The following is a 20,365-nucleotide window of genomic DNA, read 5'->3' on the forward strand; positions in this document are numbered from 1 at the left end:
CTAATGTCAAATGATAGTTTTGTGTGGTCAAATCTCCAATCTGCTAAGTCTATCTTGATGTTTTCCCTTCTTAGTTGCTTAATTGCTTTTCCCTGTCTAAAGACAGCTGAAAATTAAAAGGAGGCTGATTTTGTGCAATAGAAAGTGTTTTTCAGTGGATATTAGCTTTAATGAGACAGTTAGTTTCATTCCAACTAAACTAGTATTTTAGTTGGAATGGCGTGGTTTGGATCCAATTCATGATTTTACAAAAGGTGTTACATTTTGCCCTAAGTGGTGTTACAACTAACCCAGGATGTGAGGTAGAATGTAACAACACATTGTAACACCTGTCTTTGAGACAGAATAACTGTAACAGACAGATGTAAAAAGTTTACACCAGATTTAGAAAAATCTATCTCAAATGAGCAAGAAGAAATGGACAGAAATGGACAGAAATGTGAAAAGTGTTACAATTGTCTCCCCTAAAACATTGCAAAGAGAATAACAAAATGTTCTCAAACGACCATAAGGTCTGTTTTTATTCAGAAATGACCAAAACACAACAAACATTTCCCACCACCACAAGTAATTACAGACAACATTATACAAAAAATGAATGAGATCTGATTAAAGATTGATAGACAAGGCAGTTGATATAATATGATATGAAAAGTCAACACGAGATATCATGAATGACAAGGACATTTCCTTTCTTTTTTCCCCCACAAACATAAACCCATGCTGCCAAATCCTTGGCACAACCCCCCCCAATCCTGTCCAGCGTCACCTTGGTATAAAGACACTGGTACAAGGATTGGGAGTGACCAGACCAAGAGGGAGGCATGAAGGAAGGAAGTAGCACACAGTTACAATTCCCAAGACAATAAGTCACAATACTCACAATACCAGTAATCCCTTAAAATAACCTTACATTTTCATTAATTTACATGAATTCACCCCTTAATTCATGCAAAATCCCCTTAAAATTAATTAAACCTCCTTAAACACCCCCTTAATCTTGACTGATTGAAAAACATGAACTTTTCCATTAATTTCCACTTAATAACCCTGTAAACCATGCACAAAAGGCATGAAAAATCCCTTAATTACAAGTGTCTCTGTGAATCAACCCATGAATAAATCCCATGATACTAACCTTACTTTTTAAAGCTGTTATTTTTAATGCATAATTAATGCTTATGTAATGGAGAAATTAAGGACATTTCAGGGATAAAATAAAGGGGTTTGGTTAACACAGAAAATAACTTTTGAAACTTGCAGCTGCCGTTACAAATTCAAATAGCACGCTATAGCATATTCCAAATTTTAGCAGAACTTTATTTCTGTATATGAACAATAAAACCCAACACATGAAACAAATTGACCAAATAAAATTCAATTCAAAATCCAATATGTGTCATTTCAGAGGTCTCATAGCAAACACTTTTCAGCTCTCTCCTGCATTGGCGCTTGCATGCTTACCTGCTGCGACACGAAGCCACTTCCTCCGTCCGCATCGAGTCGGCCGCTCTCTCAAACACTCATCCCTCTTTATTTTTACACTTCTGCACTCCTGATCTTCCTGCCTGCTGCCCTCTGTCCCGTCTTGCGCCCCTGTCCCTCTCTCCATGTCGTGGTCCCTCTATCTATCTACCCTGTCCTGCCCCCCCCCCACCCCCACCAAAATCACTGTTCCTCAGAGCCGGGGCCAATGGGGAGCCAGGCAGCAGGGCGAGGCACTTCCTCTGTGACAGGAAACAAACAACAGACACCCAGAGACCACAGATAGGAGGAGGGGGGGTGGGTGGGTAGATGAGAAAGGGAGAGATAAAGAGAGGCAGATGTTTGATGGCTCTAAAAACTTTCTAGAGGTCAGGCAAAGGTCAATGTTAAAATGCCACTAAATAGCACTCCTGCTACTGTGTTAGCTGGTGACTTCTAAAGTAAAATGGATTAATAATCATATAATAAATGTCTGTTTTGTTACTCTCCGTCTGATTGATACAACACAATGGCGGTATAGCCAGTTCATGAAAGCTTTTCTATTTGCTGTTCTAAACACCCGGTGTCTGGTAGCTCTTTCCTGGCAAAAATCCATCACATGAAAATGATGCATTTTACCTTTCCAGTTTGTTTGGAATCAATAGAAGAACTGGGTAGTTAGCATGAGCAGCGATAGCCATGGCTGAACAGACAAAAAAAAGAGTGCCACCTACAGAAATTCAAACTTCATGAACAAAAAAATCCAAGGAAAAAGACTACGTCACAGTACTGTGACAGCAATGAGCGCTGAGCACCAAAGATGGAAACACTTTACCACTTTAAATTCTCTGTTAATCTATGTTTGTGTTATTGTCTATTGATATAGAATAAGTCAGTCAGACACACAGGAAGATACACGCATACAAACACACGCGCGTGCACACACACACACACACACACACACACAGAGCTGCTGTGGAGCCAGACACGACCCTCCAGGTCTTACCTCCACCTCTGATGGATGGCTGGCTAAGATAGTGAGTCAATATTCTCAGTGACACTGAAGTTGTTTCATCTGGTGACTCGGCCCATATAGACATTCCCTCTCTGGAACATAGCAATTTTTTGGTCCCAGAGTCGTCTGCTGAGCGACTATCAGTTATGCGCGTTCTAAAATGAACTTATGGAAAGAAAGAAAGAAAAAAAGAAAGAAAGAAAAATAAAGAATACACTGAATTGGACTTTATGCCAATAAAGCTCATTGAATTGAAATGAATTCAGTTGAATTGAATTGAACTGAACTGAGTTGAGTTGAGTTGAGTTGAGTTGAGTTGAGTTGAGTTGAGTTGAGTTGAGTTGAGTTGAGTTGAGTTGAGTTGAGTTGAGCTGAGCTGAGCTGAGCTGAGCTGAGCTGAGTTGAATTGATTTGAATTGAATTGATTTGAGTGGAGTTTAATTGAATTGAAATGAACTGAAGAAGGAAAGGAGCAGCAGACTGCAGGATGGGAAATGATGGCCTGGTAAGAGGGCAGGGTGCTGATAGAGTGATAGTCACAGGCTTGTGTTGAAAGTTGGTAGATAAACAACATGAAGTGCTCATGATAAGAGCCGGGTGGGGGGGCTGGTCTATGGGGGATAGCTGTTAATGAAGGAGGAGGTCTAGTCCTGCACATTATCTGCTGTAGCATCCTCTACCACTCTCACCACATCATTAACTCCAGACTTCATTAGCTGCCCTCGCCATAGGAACCCAACAACTGGAATATATGACCTTATATGGTCAGGACTGGGACTGCTTGTGTGAACCGAGAGGTCAAGAGTGTGTTCATGTGCCTGTTGTGTTTATCTGCACGTATGTGTCCAGTACAATACAAGAAGACATGATTCTTTCCTTTCCTGATTATGCTTATCACAATTTTTTTTGATGCTTGAAATGGTTGGTTGAGACTGTTGGGACTCTAAGAAATTCCTTCCCGTCATTTTCTTTACCAAACATTCTCCATCCTGCAAGAAAATCTCCAAAATCACCCTACAGTAAGCTTAGTTATGTTCGCAAAATTTTCTAGGCTTATTAGGACCAGTTTGTTATGTCCTTATTTTTCATAAATGTGTAAAAAGAACTGTCTTTATGTCTATGTGTGATATTTTCTCTCTCCTTACAGCTTTATTTGCTGTGGGTGTGGCGTTCTAGTGACAGGAAATCCACAGTCACATAGGCAGGAAATGCTGCTGAGAGTGAGAAACAAACAAGAGATCTAAAGGCAGGCAAACTGCAGCACTGAAAACGCTTTGCATTCAAAGCAGCATGTCAAAGCAGGTTTGTGGTATAGCCAGGTTTTCAAACTGGCTATACCACATTTCCTTACATGAAAACATGTTTCCAGCATCACAATTATCAATTCATTTCACGAGTAATAACATTTGGGGGACTAAAAAAGTCTTTTCTTTTTAATCTTTGTAAAATCCTATTGAAATAGAACAAATGGGACCACAATATTGGTGAAAGGTCACCTTAATGACAGCAAATTCATATATTTTTTTTTATTCTGGTTCATACAGCTTCACAAAGGGTAAATACACAAAAATATTTATCATCTAATGACACACATATACACAAGCACTCTTACACACAGAAATGTCACAGTGCACTCACGTTCATTCAATCACACACTCACTCGTAAATTCACAGTACTAACTGATCAGGTGAAATAGAGGCATTTGGGGGGGGGGGGGGGTTCAGATTGAAAAAATCAACAGTGGCACAGACATAACAAAAATAAGTCATCACAGTATGACTATGCTATCTTTCACTAGTTTCCTCGTCATTTTGATTGTCTTTTGTCTTGATTGTCTTCTAGTTTGTTGTCTCTTCAGCTGTCCATGGTTGCCAGTGTAAATCATTGCTTGGCTGTCATTGTGCAGATGAAGTCCATGCTTGATTCTGATTTGTGCATCCACTTTGCTGCTTGATTGTCATTGGCTACCTTACCCAGTGCTTGATTGTCATTAGCAACAGTATAAAATCTCATGCACAAAAGTCATATGAAATATTATACGTTAAGACGTTTGTCATTTTCTTGGTGGGTGTAAAATAAATTACAGGACTTCTTTCAGTACTGCACAAACCTGTCTCCTTTTATATTATTTCCCTTTGGGTTTAGTGACAGTAATGATTGAAGTTATAAGGGAGAGGGAGAGCAAATGATAAAAAAATGAGGCCAAAATATCAAAGCTATGGTTTGAATTACTACAATTAATGCAGTTGGTTAGTACATCGTCCATGTATCCCAGTTTCTCATCGTTTTCCAGAAGTATGCACTTGTCCATGGGTCTTTCTCAGTTCTTGTGCATTCTTGTGTCCTCCGTGAAGTGTTTGACATGATATCTAACGGCCAAAGTATGATTCCAAAGGTAATTATCAAATCCATGAATGCCAAGTCAATACTTGATCAAGTTGTCTTGGAGAGAACCGACATCTTTACAATTTGAGATGGGCTGAAGAACAGTTTGATAGACTGGCTGTCCCCAGCTCAAACACAGCCGGCAGTGGGAATCCATTCACATTGATTGTCATTTGTAGCTCCAAGCATTAACACTTATGGCAGGCTATTTTCACATCTGACTGATGGTCATTTCATTGTTTGCGGGGCTAGTAAAATTGAAGGAAATTCAGCTATACCCAAAACTTATTTTGCCAGAATTATTATAGGTGAAGAAATGTAGCAGACTAAATTTCCAAATAGAAGTTGGTGATGAATCTGTTTCTCTACTGTATTGTATGTGCCTGTCCTCTCTCCAGTTGCTCACATCAGTGATTTATTGAGTATGTCAATTTGGGTTGCCGTTATTTTGCTGTGTTGCCATGTTTTATTACCCTTTCTGATGAGATTGTTGAGTTTATGTGGCATTGTGGCTAGGATCATCCATGACGCTGTTGATCAGTGCCGTGATAGCTGCTACACATCAGCCTACAGGACATTGTCTACATGGGTGGTCCTCTCTGTTGTTGTAGGGTAAACAGGCTCAGTGGTCTGGGTGAGTTAATGGCATCTCTTTTCCATGCTGTGGGCAGAAATGTGATCTACTGAATAAGTATGACAACTTTTATTGAAGTCTGGTCCAGTAATGGCCCAAGTCCTGATCAGCTCCCGGTACTTGTGCTGCTACCGATGCACCGGAGGATAGATAACCTGAGAGAGAGAAGGAGAGAGAGAGAGAGAGAGAAAGAAAGAAAGAAAGAAAAAAAGAAAAAAGAAAAAAAGAAAAAAAGTTTTTTGAGGACTATTGCGAGGACCAGGAGCACTTAGTCAAGGCCAATTGGGCCTTTTTTTTTTTTTTGCAAAAATCAACAAAACTGGTAGGGTAAATTCAGGACAACCTACCGATCAGGGAGCACATTAAAAGTGTTCCTGATTGGTAGGTTATAGTGCAATTGGATATGTGCGTAAAACTAAAAAATGCGTTGCCATTCGTATTCAATAAAGATTTTAACCAAATATGTGTTTTCCTAACTGAACTGTAAATGTCTCCATCATCCACAAAAATAGGCTCATGTAATCCCAACCAGTTACATGTACATGTGTAGATCAAACACACACTCAAACACTCACACACTCACACACACACACACACACACACACACACACATCAGGAGAAGAGACTCACCTGTGTTGGTGTTGGCAGAGTGAGGGGAGGGATAAGGGGGGGAATCGAACTTGCGGGACAGAGAGGAAAGGGTGGAGGGGGAGGGAGGGAGCATGCAGGAATAGGAGGAAGAAGACGAAGACTGGGAGGACAAAGAGTAGATAGAGTTAGGGGAAAAGGAGACAGGAGAAACTGTTGTTAGAAAAAGTGTGAGAATATCAGAATTCAGACAACTGGACTTCTAGTCTGGAGATGTCTCCTGGATCAAACTCTAGGAAGCAAGTCACACTGACATAATATGGGCATAGTAGTATAGTAGTAGGGATGGGAATTGTTTACTAATATTACCATTTAAACTACAGTTATGTAATGACTACCTGACTACTCTAAAACTCTAAAAGGCTAAACTGTAATTTGAGATCTATTTCGTTGTGTTTATTCACACACACACAAACATTTATATACACTCAAATACTGCTAATCTAAATTTCGATTAAAACGTGTTCTAAAACCCATTTAGAACACTGAATGTAGAATAATTTCCATGTAAAAATACATGGAAATTAACTAAAACCTTATAATCTTGTAACATATATCTCATTAATAACAATGAGTAAACACTGCAAAATATTTGCTCAATTTAAAGATCAAAAATGTGTTTAAAATTAAATTTAAATGATGCCCCAATTTATTGAAATCAACATTGCATTGCACAAATGTTCAGCTGAAGCAGTACCTTAGTAAAAGTAGGACCGTCTGATCTAAATACAGCAGACTTTCAAGTCATACTTTTGGATCCCAGTCCTGTATTGTTTTGTACAATATAAAAATACAAGACCATATGTGTCCAAAACACCAAAAACTATGCAAAAGGAAATTAAACACCTTCAGTGATTGTACTTCATCGCATCAATTTATATACTCTGTTCAAACACAAAGCTTATGAGACACCAAATATTAGATATTTTTGAGTTTCATCAGAACAAGCACAGTAATGCCACATAAAACAATACCTTTACATTTTCAAATGTAAATGCTCTGCATTGTCAGTCACTATGGCTCTAATTTCAGAGAAGGTGATCGGCTGCAGCCTGACTTCTCTCCACCTCCAGGACCAGAAAGCGGGCAGAGAAGATCATGGCTGACCCTTCTCACCCTACTCATCTCATCTGTGAGAGACTCCCCTCTGGCAAGAGACTGCGGTCTATCAAGACCAGAACCTCATGACACCACATCAGTTTCTTCCCCATGGCAGATGGGCTTACAAACAATCCTTATCTTTCACTGACTCTGGACTGAATCTCTGAGCACAATTCCATACTAATTGTCTATAAATACATATTTGTATCTATCATATTTGTATTTCCTGTATAGTGACACTATTTATTCATATTTGGTACTTTGGTCAGAGACTAAATGCAACTTACTACAGAGCCCTTGTAAAAAGCCCCTCGATAACTCACTTAGTCACCACACTTATTGTACTGTATTTTCAGGAATCTCTTCTTGCTTTTCTTCTTTGTCTCTGACATTTGATATTTAAATTCTATTTGTAAAGCTTGATTGCTGCTTATTTGTCTGTCTAAATGCCTGTATATTGCACTGCACCAACCTCACCAAGCCAAATTCCTAGTGTGTGAAAATGTACCTGGCGAAAATAAATCTGATTCTGATTCTGATCTGATACAATGGTATCTCTTGACTGTGACTTTGACCACAACCCCACCCTGCTACCCCCTCCTTGCATGGAATGAGAGATGAAAAAATAATATTTCTTCTACAGAATTATATTAGTATGTTTCTAATAAAAGTCCCTCGGCAATATGCCAAAACCTGTGAGAGAGAAGGGGTGCATACAATACTTGGTGTGTTAAGAAGAAAGTTCTGGATGACAGCAAAGTTTACATTTTGGCCAGTAACTATTAAACCTAAGGCCTAGAATGAAAAATAGTTTTCTTCAGATTCAGTGGCTCAACACAAATCCATTGCACATATTGTTTTTTTCATTTCAGTTGTGACAGTTTTCTGCCATTTTGAATTATATACAACACCTATTTTTTGCTCTTTCTAATCTAATCCAGTTAATCCAATCTCAGTGAAATTTTGAGCAGCAGTTCCCCTTGTTAGATATTTCTACTTGCCGGGTCATGCTTAAAGCGAGGTCAATTTTAGTAAATCCGGACCACCCTCTCTCTAAGGAATTCAACTCTCTCCCCTCAGGCTGGAGGTATCGGCCCCCTAGAGTAAAGTGTAACAGATATAAATTTTCTTGTATCCCACATGCATTAAATATGCTTCATTCGCACACAATGTAAATGTTGCACTTTCTACTTCTGCGTTTTGCACACTTAAGCACTTAATTTTGTTTTAAGGACTCTTTATTGTATGGAATTGTTTGTATTTGTACTGTACTACGTGGCATTGTGTTCTTATTGTTTTATTGTGTCTTGCTGCAAAATGAATTTCCCCTTGTAGGACAATAAAGACCTGAACTGATATGGACTTCCTAGATTACGGCTATTGCCCAGATTTTTGACAATCCAAACCATTTTCCCTTGGTAGAACTGATGTAGAATTTATTTGCCCCATGGGCTTGGACCCCACTAATGGCCGCTATATACAGTATATTTTTAACTGCTTTTGTTAATGACTGAGTGACAGACTGCTGGACTTTGCTAGCTGTACAGATGTCCCAGATATTACGTTTTCTAAGATACATTTCCACATTATTAGAACTACATTACACTAGCGGTTACAGGCTTTGAAAATTGAGAACTACATTAAATTGAGAATCAAACTCTAATACCAGACTGGATTGAACACAGCAATTAAATAATGACATTTCATGGTGATCCAATATTCATAAAACAATGAATTCAATAAAATGTAATTACAGGTGGGCTAATAAAGGTTGATGGATAGAATACAGCACATATTTTCAGTAATTTTTCATTTGTTGAAAAGGTATTCTAGTTAACCTCACTCTTCACATCACTCAGTTCACGCACCAAAAGCTCCAAACTGCCAAATAATGGATGCACATGAACATAAACATCAAAGTGTTTTGGCGCCATCGTGTGGCAGCAATGTTCAACAACAGCACAAGTGGAATTTGAAAAGAAAAGATCACTAATATGGAAGTCTATGTGTGACAAAAGTCAGTATGTACCTATTGTAGCCTAGACTGAATGTAGATTGTTGTGTTTATGTCACTCTGTGATTTACTGTGTTTGTTTTGATGTTGTTTTTTAATTCTATATTGTCCTGTTTTTAAGCCATCTTGGCCTTGGAAATGACATTTTGAATCTCAATGGGATTATTTCCTGGTGAAATAAAGGTTAAATTAATTTTGTTTTTGTTTTTTTTAACTTTATATTGTCTTGTTTTTAAGGCATCTTGACCAGGACTCCCTTGGAAATGAGATTTTGAATCTCAGCAGGACTATTTCTTTCTAGGATGGAGCCAATAAAGTGGTAAATATGAATCGGAAAGTCAGAATTTAATGTTGTTATTATCTTTATTAAAAACCTTAAAAGAAAGATTTTGTTCTCTGTCATTATTCTGCTAGTAATGTGGGTTTAGGTCTACAATATGTATTGGCCCAATGAATGCAAGTAAGCATTGCACAATTGTTTTAGGGTGCAACACATAGACAATGACAATGATGTTGCCAGTGACAGATGGTTTACGTTGTGCATTAATTGCGACTGGATCTACCCAACAATATGACCATGGAAAAGTAGCAGAGCAAAAACGCAAATGTGGGGCTAAAAAATTAAGTGAAAACCCCTGAGGGGTGTGTGTGTGTGTGTGTGTATGTGTGTATGTGTGTGTGTGTGTGCATACCTGCATATTGGAGAAAACTGAGAGAGAGCTATACCCAGAGAGAGAGGTGTCATTACGGCTGCTGTGTATGGATCCTGAAAAACACACACGCACACCCACACACATCCTTACTGTATAATACCAATGTGATATGATAAACTTAATCATCCAAGGGGCAGCCATGAGTATATCATCAACACCTCTGTGCTACAAGTCCAGTTATTCTTCTAGTTCTTAGTTTGAAGAGCTGTGTACCTGAGGAGTTGCCATGGTGAGAATGATAGACAGTGGGGTTAAAGGAAGTGCTGAGAGGGGTAGGCGTCTGCTGGGAAGAGGACGTCCCGCCTCCTGACCTCCTCTGATTACGTAACTTCTCCTCCCTCCTCCATTTAGCTCGTCGATTGGAAAACCATACCTGTTGATCGTCCAATTAATCAACTTATCAAACACAACATAAATCAGAGTCTTTAGAATAACTATAACTAAAAGAACTGTGCATCACCTACTAAACAGTATTTAGTGGAGAATACACAAAAACTATCCACACATCAATCTCAATACATATTAGTGTCAGCATCTGTAATCAGGTATGCTATGTTCTGCAAGTGGCTAAATTTACAGGTACTTAATAAAAATATATAAATAAAAATAATACTCAAAAGGCAAAATAATTTCAAAAGAATACATGTCCATACAGAAACAATCCCTTCTAAATACAAGCTTTTAGGCCTGTCCATGTCATTATGCTAGTGCTTTGAAGAGGTTCATTTCGTTGCACACGTTTCACTTGTAATACCCAAACATGGCCAGTAGGGGGTCGTAAAACACAACGTTAGACACTAATGCCACAGTACTACCTGGATGCGTGCCTCTGGAAGGTCGATCTTAGCTGCCAACCTCTCTCTGGCAAAGACGTCTGGGTAATGTGTCCTCTCAAACTCTGGCAGGTGGAGAGACACTGTTTGAATGAAATAATAATGTATGGTGTGTATGTTTGTGTGTGTGTGTGTGTGTCTGTGTGTGTGTGTGTGTGTGTTCTTCTATCCTTGTGAGCACCAATTTGAGCTTTAGATCATTGGACTGAGGAAATTTTGGCTGATCCTCACTTCTTCAAGCGACTAGTTTAGAGTTAGGATTTGGGTTTAGGATTAAGAATGAGGATTAGGTTTAGGTTAGGGTAAGGGTAAAGATTAAGTTTAGTTCAGGATTAGGACTTGGATTTTGGGTTAAGATTAGAATTAGGGTTACATATTCAATATAGCATCAACAAACCACCCATGACAGATAGAGGCTCATGCTTTCTATACCTTTAAAGGGAGTAAATGGACAGTTGACATTTATGGCCACGCTAATCTACACCCACCTCTTTGTCTGGTGTTCTAGATCAGTGGTTCTCAAGGTGGGGTCCAGGGACCGCCAGTGGTCCTTGATGGAGTTCCGTGGGGTCCCCAGCAAAATGAACAACATTTGAATTCATCATAATCAAATGATACTATACATCCCAATTAGAGGATGTAAAACAGTATCTATTCTTTTGTTTTGTTTTTTGCTGTAATGCAGTTTTATAGTAGAGAGAGATGTGAAAGATGAGAGGAGGGTAGGGGTTAGGTATGCAATTGAGCCACCAGCATGCCCAACAAACCTTTGGACCCCCATTAGCTGATGCTTCAATGACTGTTTGTCCCCCTGGGGCCCACAAAAAGTCCTGGGGACAAAACTTAATCAAGTTGGGTGTCTATTTAGGGGTCCATGGCATGAAAATGTTTGAGAAACCCTGATCTAGAAAATACCCAGCATGCAGAGTTCCTCCAGTTCACTTTCCCTTTTGATGTAATTGCAAATCTAGACAAAATAAACAAATGTCTATCTGTTTTAGGGGTCCTTGACATCAACAGAGCTGCCTTCTTTCTCTCCATGTAAGGAGGCCGAGGCCTGGACCTGGGGTACAGACCTCTCTCCAGAGCATCAATCTGCTCCTGGCTGAAGCTGGTGCGATTCCTCTGCAGCTTCCTCTTCAGCTGGAGGTGGAGCTGGGACTCATCGACCTCCTCCCTCTGTCTTCGACCTCCTTCCGCTCCCACGATTCCCAACCCCACCTCATCCACAACACAGCCATCTAAGAGAAAGAGGGAAAAATAAAACACTTCCCAGAGATCACTTGATCACTCCAACAGTGTGTCCAGTACTGTGACGCCTTTTTCCTTTGCTTTTCTGTTGGTGAAGTATGAGTTTCTTTAGGTGGCACCCTTTTCTTTGTCTGTTCAGCCATGGTGGCTATCACTGCCCATGCTAACTACTCAGTTCTTCTGAAACGAGGTGGGGACTCGAGTCACATGACTTGGACTTGATTCAGACTCAAGTCACAATTTGAATTGCTTGAGACTTGACTTGATGCATGAAGAGAAGACTTCAGACTTGACTTGGGTTCTGGTGACTTGGGATTTGACTTTGACTTGTACTTAGATGACTTGAAAAGGTTTCTAAAGTCTTGACAAAAGATCTTAGATTTGAAAACTTAGATTGAGACTTAGATTGAAAGCCCACAATTGTCTAACAAGGTATTGCATTGTTAATTAGAAAGCATTAGTGAAAATAAAAAATAAAAAAAATATCACTGCCAGGCTTAGTGTATAACACAATACAGGTGTTGTCACTGACATATCTTTCTGTTTCTGCACAAGTAACTGTGATTGCAAAATGCTAACTGGCTAACCAAGGCCAACGGTAATTTCTGTACTGTTACCATTTTGTGACCCCCGATCAAATCACTTTTTTTACAGAAACAGAAAATTATGTCAATGACAACACCTGTATTGTGTTATACATTATGTTTAGTGACGCTGCGGTGTAGTGTTGCAGCATTGTGGTGGTGTTGCGGCAGTTTGGTGGTGTTGCGGCGGTTTGGTGGTGGTGTTGTGGTTTGGCAGTGTGTTTCGTACCTGTGCTGTGTGGTGGCAGAGTGCTGGCTTGATGGTACCAGTTGCTGGCTGCTGTCCAGTCTGTAGCAGTCTGTAAATTCAGCATGGTGAGTTTCTCACACATGACCTCTAACCCTTATCTCTACACTTCCTGAACACACCAAGTCCAGCCTTTCCTCCAATCAGAGCAAAGACCTAGAAGAGGAGGAGAGAAAAAGACAGAAAGCCAGATAAGAAAGGGAGAGAGGGAGAAAGGAGTCAAACAGGGAGGAAGAGAGAGAGAAAAGAGAGGTGGGGGAAATAGAGAGATGAGAAGAAGCACACCCAGAGGATAGATAGGTACCAAGAAATATCAAGAAAAAGAATGATACAAAATTTAAAGTGAGAGGAAGCGAGATGGCAATGATAGAGGAAGCAGAAGAGAGTGTGAGACAATAGATGAAGAGAGAAAGATTGTGAGAGAGAAGAAAGACAACAGAGGAGAAAACAGTAATGATGATATCTAGTGAAGACGTCTGGAGTGAAGAAGTACTATAACCCAATACTCCATCTAGTTGCAGCATGTTTTCAGTCATGCCAACACATGAAGTGAACAGGTAATGAACACATTTTATTTTGAGTCACATCTGTTGAGTCACATCCCCTGAAACGTGAAGCTGTAATAATAGGCTCATATAGGCTAGGTATTGCAGTAGTCGTTACTGTCTCTTTAAGAAACTCCCTTACAACAACAAGACAGTGCTATGGCTTCATCAAATAAGAAACACAAGAGCCAATAAATTAGAATCAATTCCTGAGAAGACATGTAGCTGTGCCCAATGGTTTCGACAGGATATGTGTGTGTATGTGTATGTGTGTGTGTGTGTGCCCCTGTGTGTTTTGGAGAGTGAGTGAGCCCCACCCCCCACTTCCCCTCAGGGATCAGAAGGATCAGAAAGTTTGCGTCCGCATGCATGGAGGAAAATGTCTTATTCTGAAACACTATTTAATGCGGTTTGGAAGCATTTTGGATTCTGGAAAAATGGTCACGGTAACCTTGGTAAGAGTCAAGAGCACAAGTCATAAATAAAATACAATGGCAGCACCACAAACTTCGCCACCCATGTACGAAGGTGCCATGGTATCGAAAACCGATGAGAAATCTAAGCATGGAGTCTGCAAAGCTACACATGACGAAGGTACAGCTACTAGTTTCAGCGACTTCTTTCAAGGTGCATAAGGCCACAATTCCAGACGTTCAAAAGCGATAACTGAAACAACGGGAAACTAAGAAGCAATGTGATTTTGTCTCCGTCAAATGCAGAGCGAGTAGCACTGACAACAGATTGCTGGACATCATGTTCAATCAAGTCTTCCGTTGCAGTCGTGCACTATATTACGGATGACTGGTTGATGAAAAATCACGTTTTGCAGACCAGGGTATTCAACGAGGAGCACACAAGGAAAATTATCAGTACTCTTTGCAAGAGGCGTGCGTTGAATGGAAACTTGAGAACAAAGATCCCGCGCTTGTTACAGATAATGCACATACAATGCTGATTGCAGGCGTCGAGGCACAAATGAGCCCCCACATTACATGCCTGGCTCACACCTTAAGTCTGGCCTCCAACAAGGCCACGCAAGTGAATGGGGCAGCTAGAGTGCTGGGGAAAAGTCAAGAAGATAGTCTCTTTCTTCCACCACAGCTCTAAGGCCACTGCTGTCTTACGTGAAAAGCAGTAAGTGCTATAGGTCTGCCGTCTCACAAGCTGAACCAAAACGTGCCCCATCATTGGAAGAGCTCTAACATGCTGGATCGTTTCCAGGAACAGCAGCCCACAGTTTTTGTCATTCTGATGTGTAGAGATGTGAGGAATGCTGAGGAGGTCAACACACTTAAAGCAGAGGATTTACCAACATAATCAACATTGAGGACATCATCAAACTTATGGCACCTCTGAAAGTGGCAACAATGATGAAGAAACCCACACCCTCTCAATAATTGCCCCCCTAACCCTAACCGTTGAAACAACAAGGTCAGAAATTTTGTAATTTAACAGCTGTGACTGCTGTAAACTGCACAGGTACAGCAGCCTCCAGGATGTGCTCTACACTGCGTCTGCACTAAAATATTGTCCTTTTTGGATTATGACAGCAGAGAGACGACCTTCCTGAGAGTTGTAGCAGAAGTGACTGCTCTACATGAGAGAGTAAGAAACTAATTATAAATACATAATCTGTATCTCTCTCTGTCTTTCTCTCACACAAACTTAAAATGAACACCAGCCTGTGCAGCACACATGATTGTTAGTGTAGTTAACACTATACTATACTATACTATACTATAACCCTAACCCTAAACCAGCAACCAATTTCAGCTGATATTTAAATTAAATGCTATCTACTGTCCTCAGGCAGCAGAGGACATGGACAGGGAGTGATAGAGCTCAGGGAGATATAGTCTCTCCTGTGAGAGAACCTACTCTAGGTGAAGACAGCCCCCAGTGCCAGGATATCACAGTTACAGGTATGCCGTAAGAGTAGTACAGTGCTGGTTTTACTGACCTTAGTGAAAATTACAGACACGTGAAGGTACACTTTATTTAGTAATGCCTCTGACAAGGCAGGACTTTTTTTTTTATTAAAATGTCTGGGAATCACCTGGCTGGCTCATAAGTTATATTACAAGCCAACTTTCTCCTCATCACAGATGATGACCATCCACCCAAAAGGATGAAGGCAATGGATCAGATATTTGGAGACTTCCTTGAACCCGGGCTACCAACAAACCCTCTGAGGGACAAGGACAAAGAGGAAGTGTGGAAATACAGAGAGCATAACCTTCGAATGGCAAAATGCTGCAGTGGTGGAGAGAACAGCTTGATCTTCCACTGCTCACTGGACTTGCTCAGTTAATCTTCGTGAAGAGGAATCTTGAGTAGAGACATTGTTTGTTGCATGGCTTTTGTGACTTGAAGTCAGTTGTTGAAGTTATTTGTGTTTATAAAGGTTGAACAGTTATAACCATACAATATTGTTCAAAACAATTCTGAAGCTCCAGGTTTAATGCAATTATTGGCAGATACCAAAGTTAAGTTAGAAGAACTGACTCAATCACAACTTACAAAGGAAGTTACTGATATTTGTTTACGTTTTATTTTTTTTAAAAGATTCTCAGTTTTCTACATATTCTATGAATGGTGCAGGTAAACACTCAAAATAAAATGTCTTGTTTTGAATTTGGAAAATTTTGTCACCTCTAATGAGTCAAACTAGGGAACCTAGTATAATTAATACAATTAAATGAGATGTATCAGATTTAAACTGAAGTGAATCAGTGCTGAATCATATCCAATTGCATCAGTGCTGAATCGAAGTGTATAATATCATCACATGTATTAATGTGTCGTTTTTGCATCGTATTGTAGGACACACATCTAGATATGTATTGTATCGTCAGAGAGGGAAAGATATGCACACCTATGACATAATAAAGTCTAAGTAGCCAATCCATTACTGAGCACAGAACAGCATCACCATTTGATATTATCAGTGCAGCAACACCACAAAATCCAGGAGAGAATCCTGGTACAACACACAGTAGCCCCTTTCACACATGCAGCCTGTTCCGTAAATGTAACGGCACGCTGCCACATTTACGCCGGTGTCGAACTGCCATTAAATCAGTTCTGCCAATTTCTCTGCTCAAGACGTTGTAACGTTACTAGTAAAGTTCTGTATCGACCATATGTGCGAACAATGCCATAACGTTAACGGCACGAGCACAGACGTTACGACGCTAATGCTGGAAATATGGGAGATCCTCGGAGTCTGGGCAGACGGAGAGAGTAGCCCGCCATGTTTTCAATCTGGATTGACTCTGGCGGTTAATCGTAGTTTCTGGGAAATGACAACAGTGGGATTTAACAGTATTGCCAGTATTGTGTGAATGGTAGCATTATGTTAAAAAAAGTGGAAAGGCATATCTTATGTCTTGTGTGAAAGGGGCTAGTAATATACAAGCATTCACACACACACACACACACACACACACACACACACACACACACACACACACACACACACACACACACACACACACACACACACACACACACACACACACGCACACAATCACACACACAAGCCCCCTAAACCCCAAACACATGCATTTATAATTGTTGTAATTATAGTAGCATTGTCAGCTGACATTGCACCAGGCTAGACATTGCTAGATGTTAATGACATTAATGATACACAGGCAAGGAAGGGTCCAAACATTCCTAGGAACAGCTCCATAGAGGCACTAGTTACTAGGGTTGCCAACCCTCCCAGATTGGCTTCGGTAATTAGCCTCAGTCTCCCGGAATGGAAAAAATAAATTCCCAGAGATTTTTTGATGGCTAAATGGATAAATAAATAAAAAAATAATACAAATTTAAACTACATGGGTTGATTGATGAAGTGACATGAGACACAGCTGGGGAGGATTTACTAAATTGTTTTGAATGTAGCGTTGTTTTAATCAAACACGGGCGCACACTGTGTGTGCATCGGGTAGGTTGTGTGTCGGGTGCATTGTGCGTGTCCACTGCGTTGGATGAAGGTTATATTCATGACTTTTTGCTGGGCTATTCTTTTTACATATTTACTGTGTTGTTTTTGATGATCCTATTTTTCTAGTTTTGCATGGTAACGTTGTGTTTGAGGAGGAGTTTGAGGAGAGAGAGAGAGATTGATGCTGTGCGTCTTTGTGTGGCAATAACAATGGGCATCATATTATTAATAGTTTTTGTGTTTGTCTAACCCCCCCTAAAACACACAGTATGGGATAGACATGGTTAATTTCTGTTCTTAACTGGAAAATTATCACCACTGATACTCCTGATCCATTTTGTGTTTAGATAATGTCAGCTTGTTAGCTAGCTAGCTAATCGTAGTATCTGGACAGCTAATCATCACTGTCTTATTAACACATCTATCTGATTTACACACTAACATTACATAGTAGTAGCTAGTTAACATGTTAACATTAACATCAGTTGCTTTACTAAAATAGCTTGCTGGCTAGTTGTTTTCCAGGTTAACAGACCTGAATGTTTTCAAGCTACAAACCAATGTTTTGAAGTAGAGGTAAAGGGAATAGGGCTAAAAGAGTTAGGGCTAAAGGGATGCGGGCCAAAGGAGCTAGAGCTAAATAACCTTGGTGACGTTTCAGCTCTGTGTGGATACAGAACCTGGAGATGGTCCTTTGAGTTAGCAAACCCATGAAAAGAGGTGACTTTGTCATCATAGAATTTGTAATCACTGGATAGCCAAGTTCTCAATTTAACAAATTGTGACTCTTGTCCTTCTAAAGCTCCGCCCAGCCCCCATGTGGGGTCAAAACACAACTTGCTCTTTATGACAACCTGCTGCTAGCTGGTAGGCCTATATGAGGCTTTTCCCAAACCCAGTTGGGATTGGAGCAAACACATCCACTCCCACTAGAAAAGCCTTCAAACCTGTCATTTGCTGCTCTTGGAGGTCCTCCAATACCGATGCTATATCCTAACACATTTTGTTCGCCACTTCTCACCCTTAACAAATAAGATTGATGCCTCTCCGGTGACCTTCCAGACAGAAATCCAAAACTACAAACTAAAGAAGTACTACAAGAAGTGTGAGCCGTAAAGTAAGGGGTTGTGGGTGTCGAAGATACTCACGAGGGTTCAAAGTTATAATGTCTGTAAGACATCTATAAAATAATACACATCAGCAATTCAGGTTCTTTCCTCTGTGTACTGTTTTGTTTACTGTCAGCAACATGCATCCAACACCACATGTGACTTCCTAGCTAGAGTCACCAGCAGATCTTGCGTTACTTGACATGCACAGTAAAAATCAAACTCATTCACTCTTATGAATTTCCATTCATTACAAAAGTATTTTGAAGTGGCAGCCAATCACCATACTTGAGGTACTTTGGCTTGAGTAGTTTCTCAAACTACAGCTGGCTAAAGAGTTGTCAGCAAAGGGGCGGGGCCCTTGGTGCTGACGTACTTGTGTACTAGGGACTAGGGCCAAAGGTCACAGTAACCAGTTGGAAAATAAAACCTTATCAGACCATTCATTTTTACTTTGAATGACACTGAATAATCTTTTCAGATATCCGTCTAGCCTGGTTGTTATATATTCGAACATTATTTGAGCACAGGCAATTGTCCAATGGATCTCCATGATGGAGCTGCAGATTGACAATGACTGCGTTTTGGCTACACTAGATGAGCAAGCTACGACGCTACTGTAGCAACAACACAGAGTTTGAATGCAAATCTATTGAACTGAAGACCCACTTTGCTGAAAGGGGCTACAGAACTCATGACATCGAGGGGGCTTATGACAAAAAAGACAAACAGAATGTCTCTTCTCTCTAAGAAAGAGAAGAATCCAAGTGAGATGCGCATCTGCTTTTCCACTGATTTTACCCCCTCTGCTGGTCAGATGAAGAATGTGTTATTAAAACATTGGCACATTCCAAAAAGCAAACCTACACTAAGAGATGTTACATTGAAGCTTTACATCGAAGCTCTTGGTTGTGTATTAAAGACTGGATAGGACATAGTGCCATGCCCATTCAGACTACATCCAGGACATGGCTACCCAATAAACCCAAAGGATTCTACTGCTGTGGTCATTGCGCACATTTTTCAAATTTAACTGACTACAAATTCTTCTATCACCCACTTCAAGGCAGAAAATATGAGATTAAGGACTTCATTAACTGTAACTCAACCCACGTCATATATATGTTGAAATTCCCCTGTGGTCTTATAGGCCAAACAAAAAGGTCACTAAAACTATGCATTGCTGAAGACAAGGAAATCAATGGACAATCAGAAACAAGAATGTAGACTATGCAATGGCAAAACATTATTGAGGCTGATCATGGCTCTGCTGTTTCCCTTAAATTTTAGGGTATGGAGAACGTGAACACACCAACGAGAGGTGGAGACATCATCCAGAAGCTGCTTCGTAGGGAAGCATTCTGGCTTTTTCACCCTAAATACAGCATCAGCAGGTGGGGTGAATGACTCACCAACCCTATCATGCTTCCTATAAATAAATGCCTGCATATCCTTTCATTTAGGAGTATGCTTGTAATGTACATATTGTATTATAGCAAGACACTACAAAAGGAAGAAAATAGAGAAACTATGGCCTAGATCTACCAATATATTAGTATGTTAGTAGATTGCAGGCGCACCTCAAAAAGTATGGGTGTAATTGGTACCACCAGTGCAAGGTACTTACTAAAGTAGGGCGCACAAATCAACAGAGACACAGATAATTAATTAGAATTGCGGGGCAAAACAATGTGCACAATAGCCCGTTTGCAACTTAATGAAGAGCAAATTTCTCTCTAGTGGAGCTGGAAATGTTGGAAGCTCTCTGCTGCAAATAAGAGATGTTTTACCAGCATCTAAAAGGGACAATGTAACAAATGAAGTGAATGAAAGTTGGGCACCAGAAGCATTTAGCGGAGGTAAAAAAGC

At 40.1% G+C, this 20,365-nt stretch overlaps 1 protein-coding gene across 1 annotated transcript; it reads right to left on the reverse strand.

The window, feature by feature from the left end:
- Positions 1-1,668: 1,668 nt before the first annotated feature.
- On the reverse strand, positions 1,669-12,975 carry pax10 (paired box 10). Its single transcript, XM_071519004.1, has 7 exons — positions 12,873-12,975; positions 11,885-12,049; positions 10,791-10,873; positions 10,189-10,348; positions 9,955-10,028; positions 6,130-6,250; positions 1,669-1,727 (listed from the first exon to the last, which is right to left on the reverse strand). The coding sequence occupies exons 1-7, from the start codon at positions 12,973-12,975 to the stop codon at positions 1,669-1,671; spliced, it is 765 nt and encodes a 254-aa protein (XP_071375105.1).
- Positions 12,976-20,365: the final 7,390 nt, after the last annotated feature.

Source organism: Centroberyx affinis, unplaced genomic scaffold, assembly GCF_046629955.1.
Source record: "Centroberyx affinis isolate AG114_WGS23_722 - 3 ecotype Tasmania unplaced genomic scaffold, CSIRO-AGI_Caff_v1 ptg000647l_1, whole genome shotgun sequence".
Classification (NCBI taxonomy): Eukaryota; Metazoa; Chordata; class Actinopteri; order Beryciformes; family Berycidae; genus Centroberyx; species Centroberyx affinis.

Bases quoted from the DNA above. Each gene is read 5' to 3' on its own strand.
- pax10 (XM_071519004.1), bottom strand. From the start codon at position 12,975: ATGTGTGAGAAACTCACCATGCTGAATTTACAGACTGCTACAGACTGG. The intron at 12,050-12,872 runs GTACGAAACACA...TCTTTCTCTTAG, and splicing joins TCTGCCACCACACAGCACAG to ATGGCTGTGTTGTGGATGAG. The intron at 10,874-11,884 runs GTCTGTACCCCA...TCCACCTGCCAG, and splicing joins GATTGATGCTCTGGAGAGAG to AGTTTGAGAGGACACATTAC.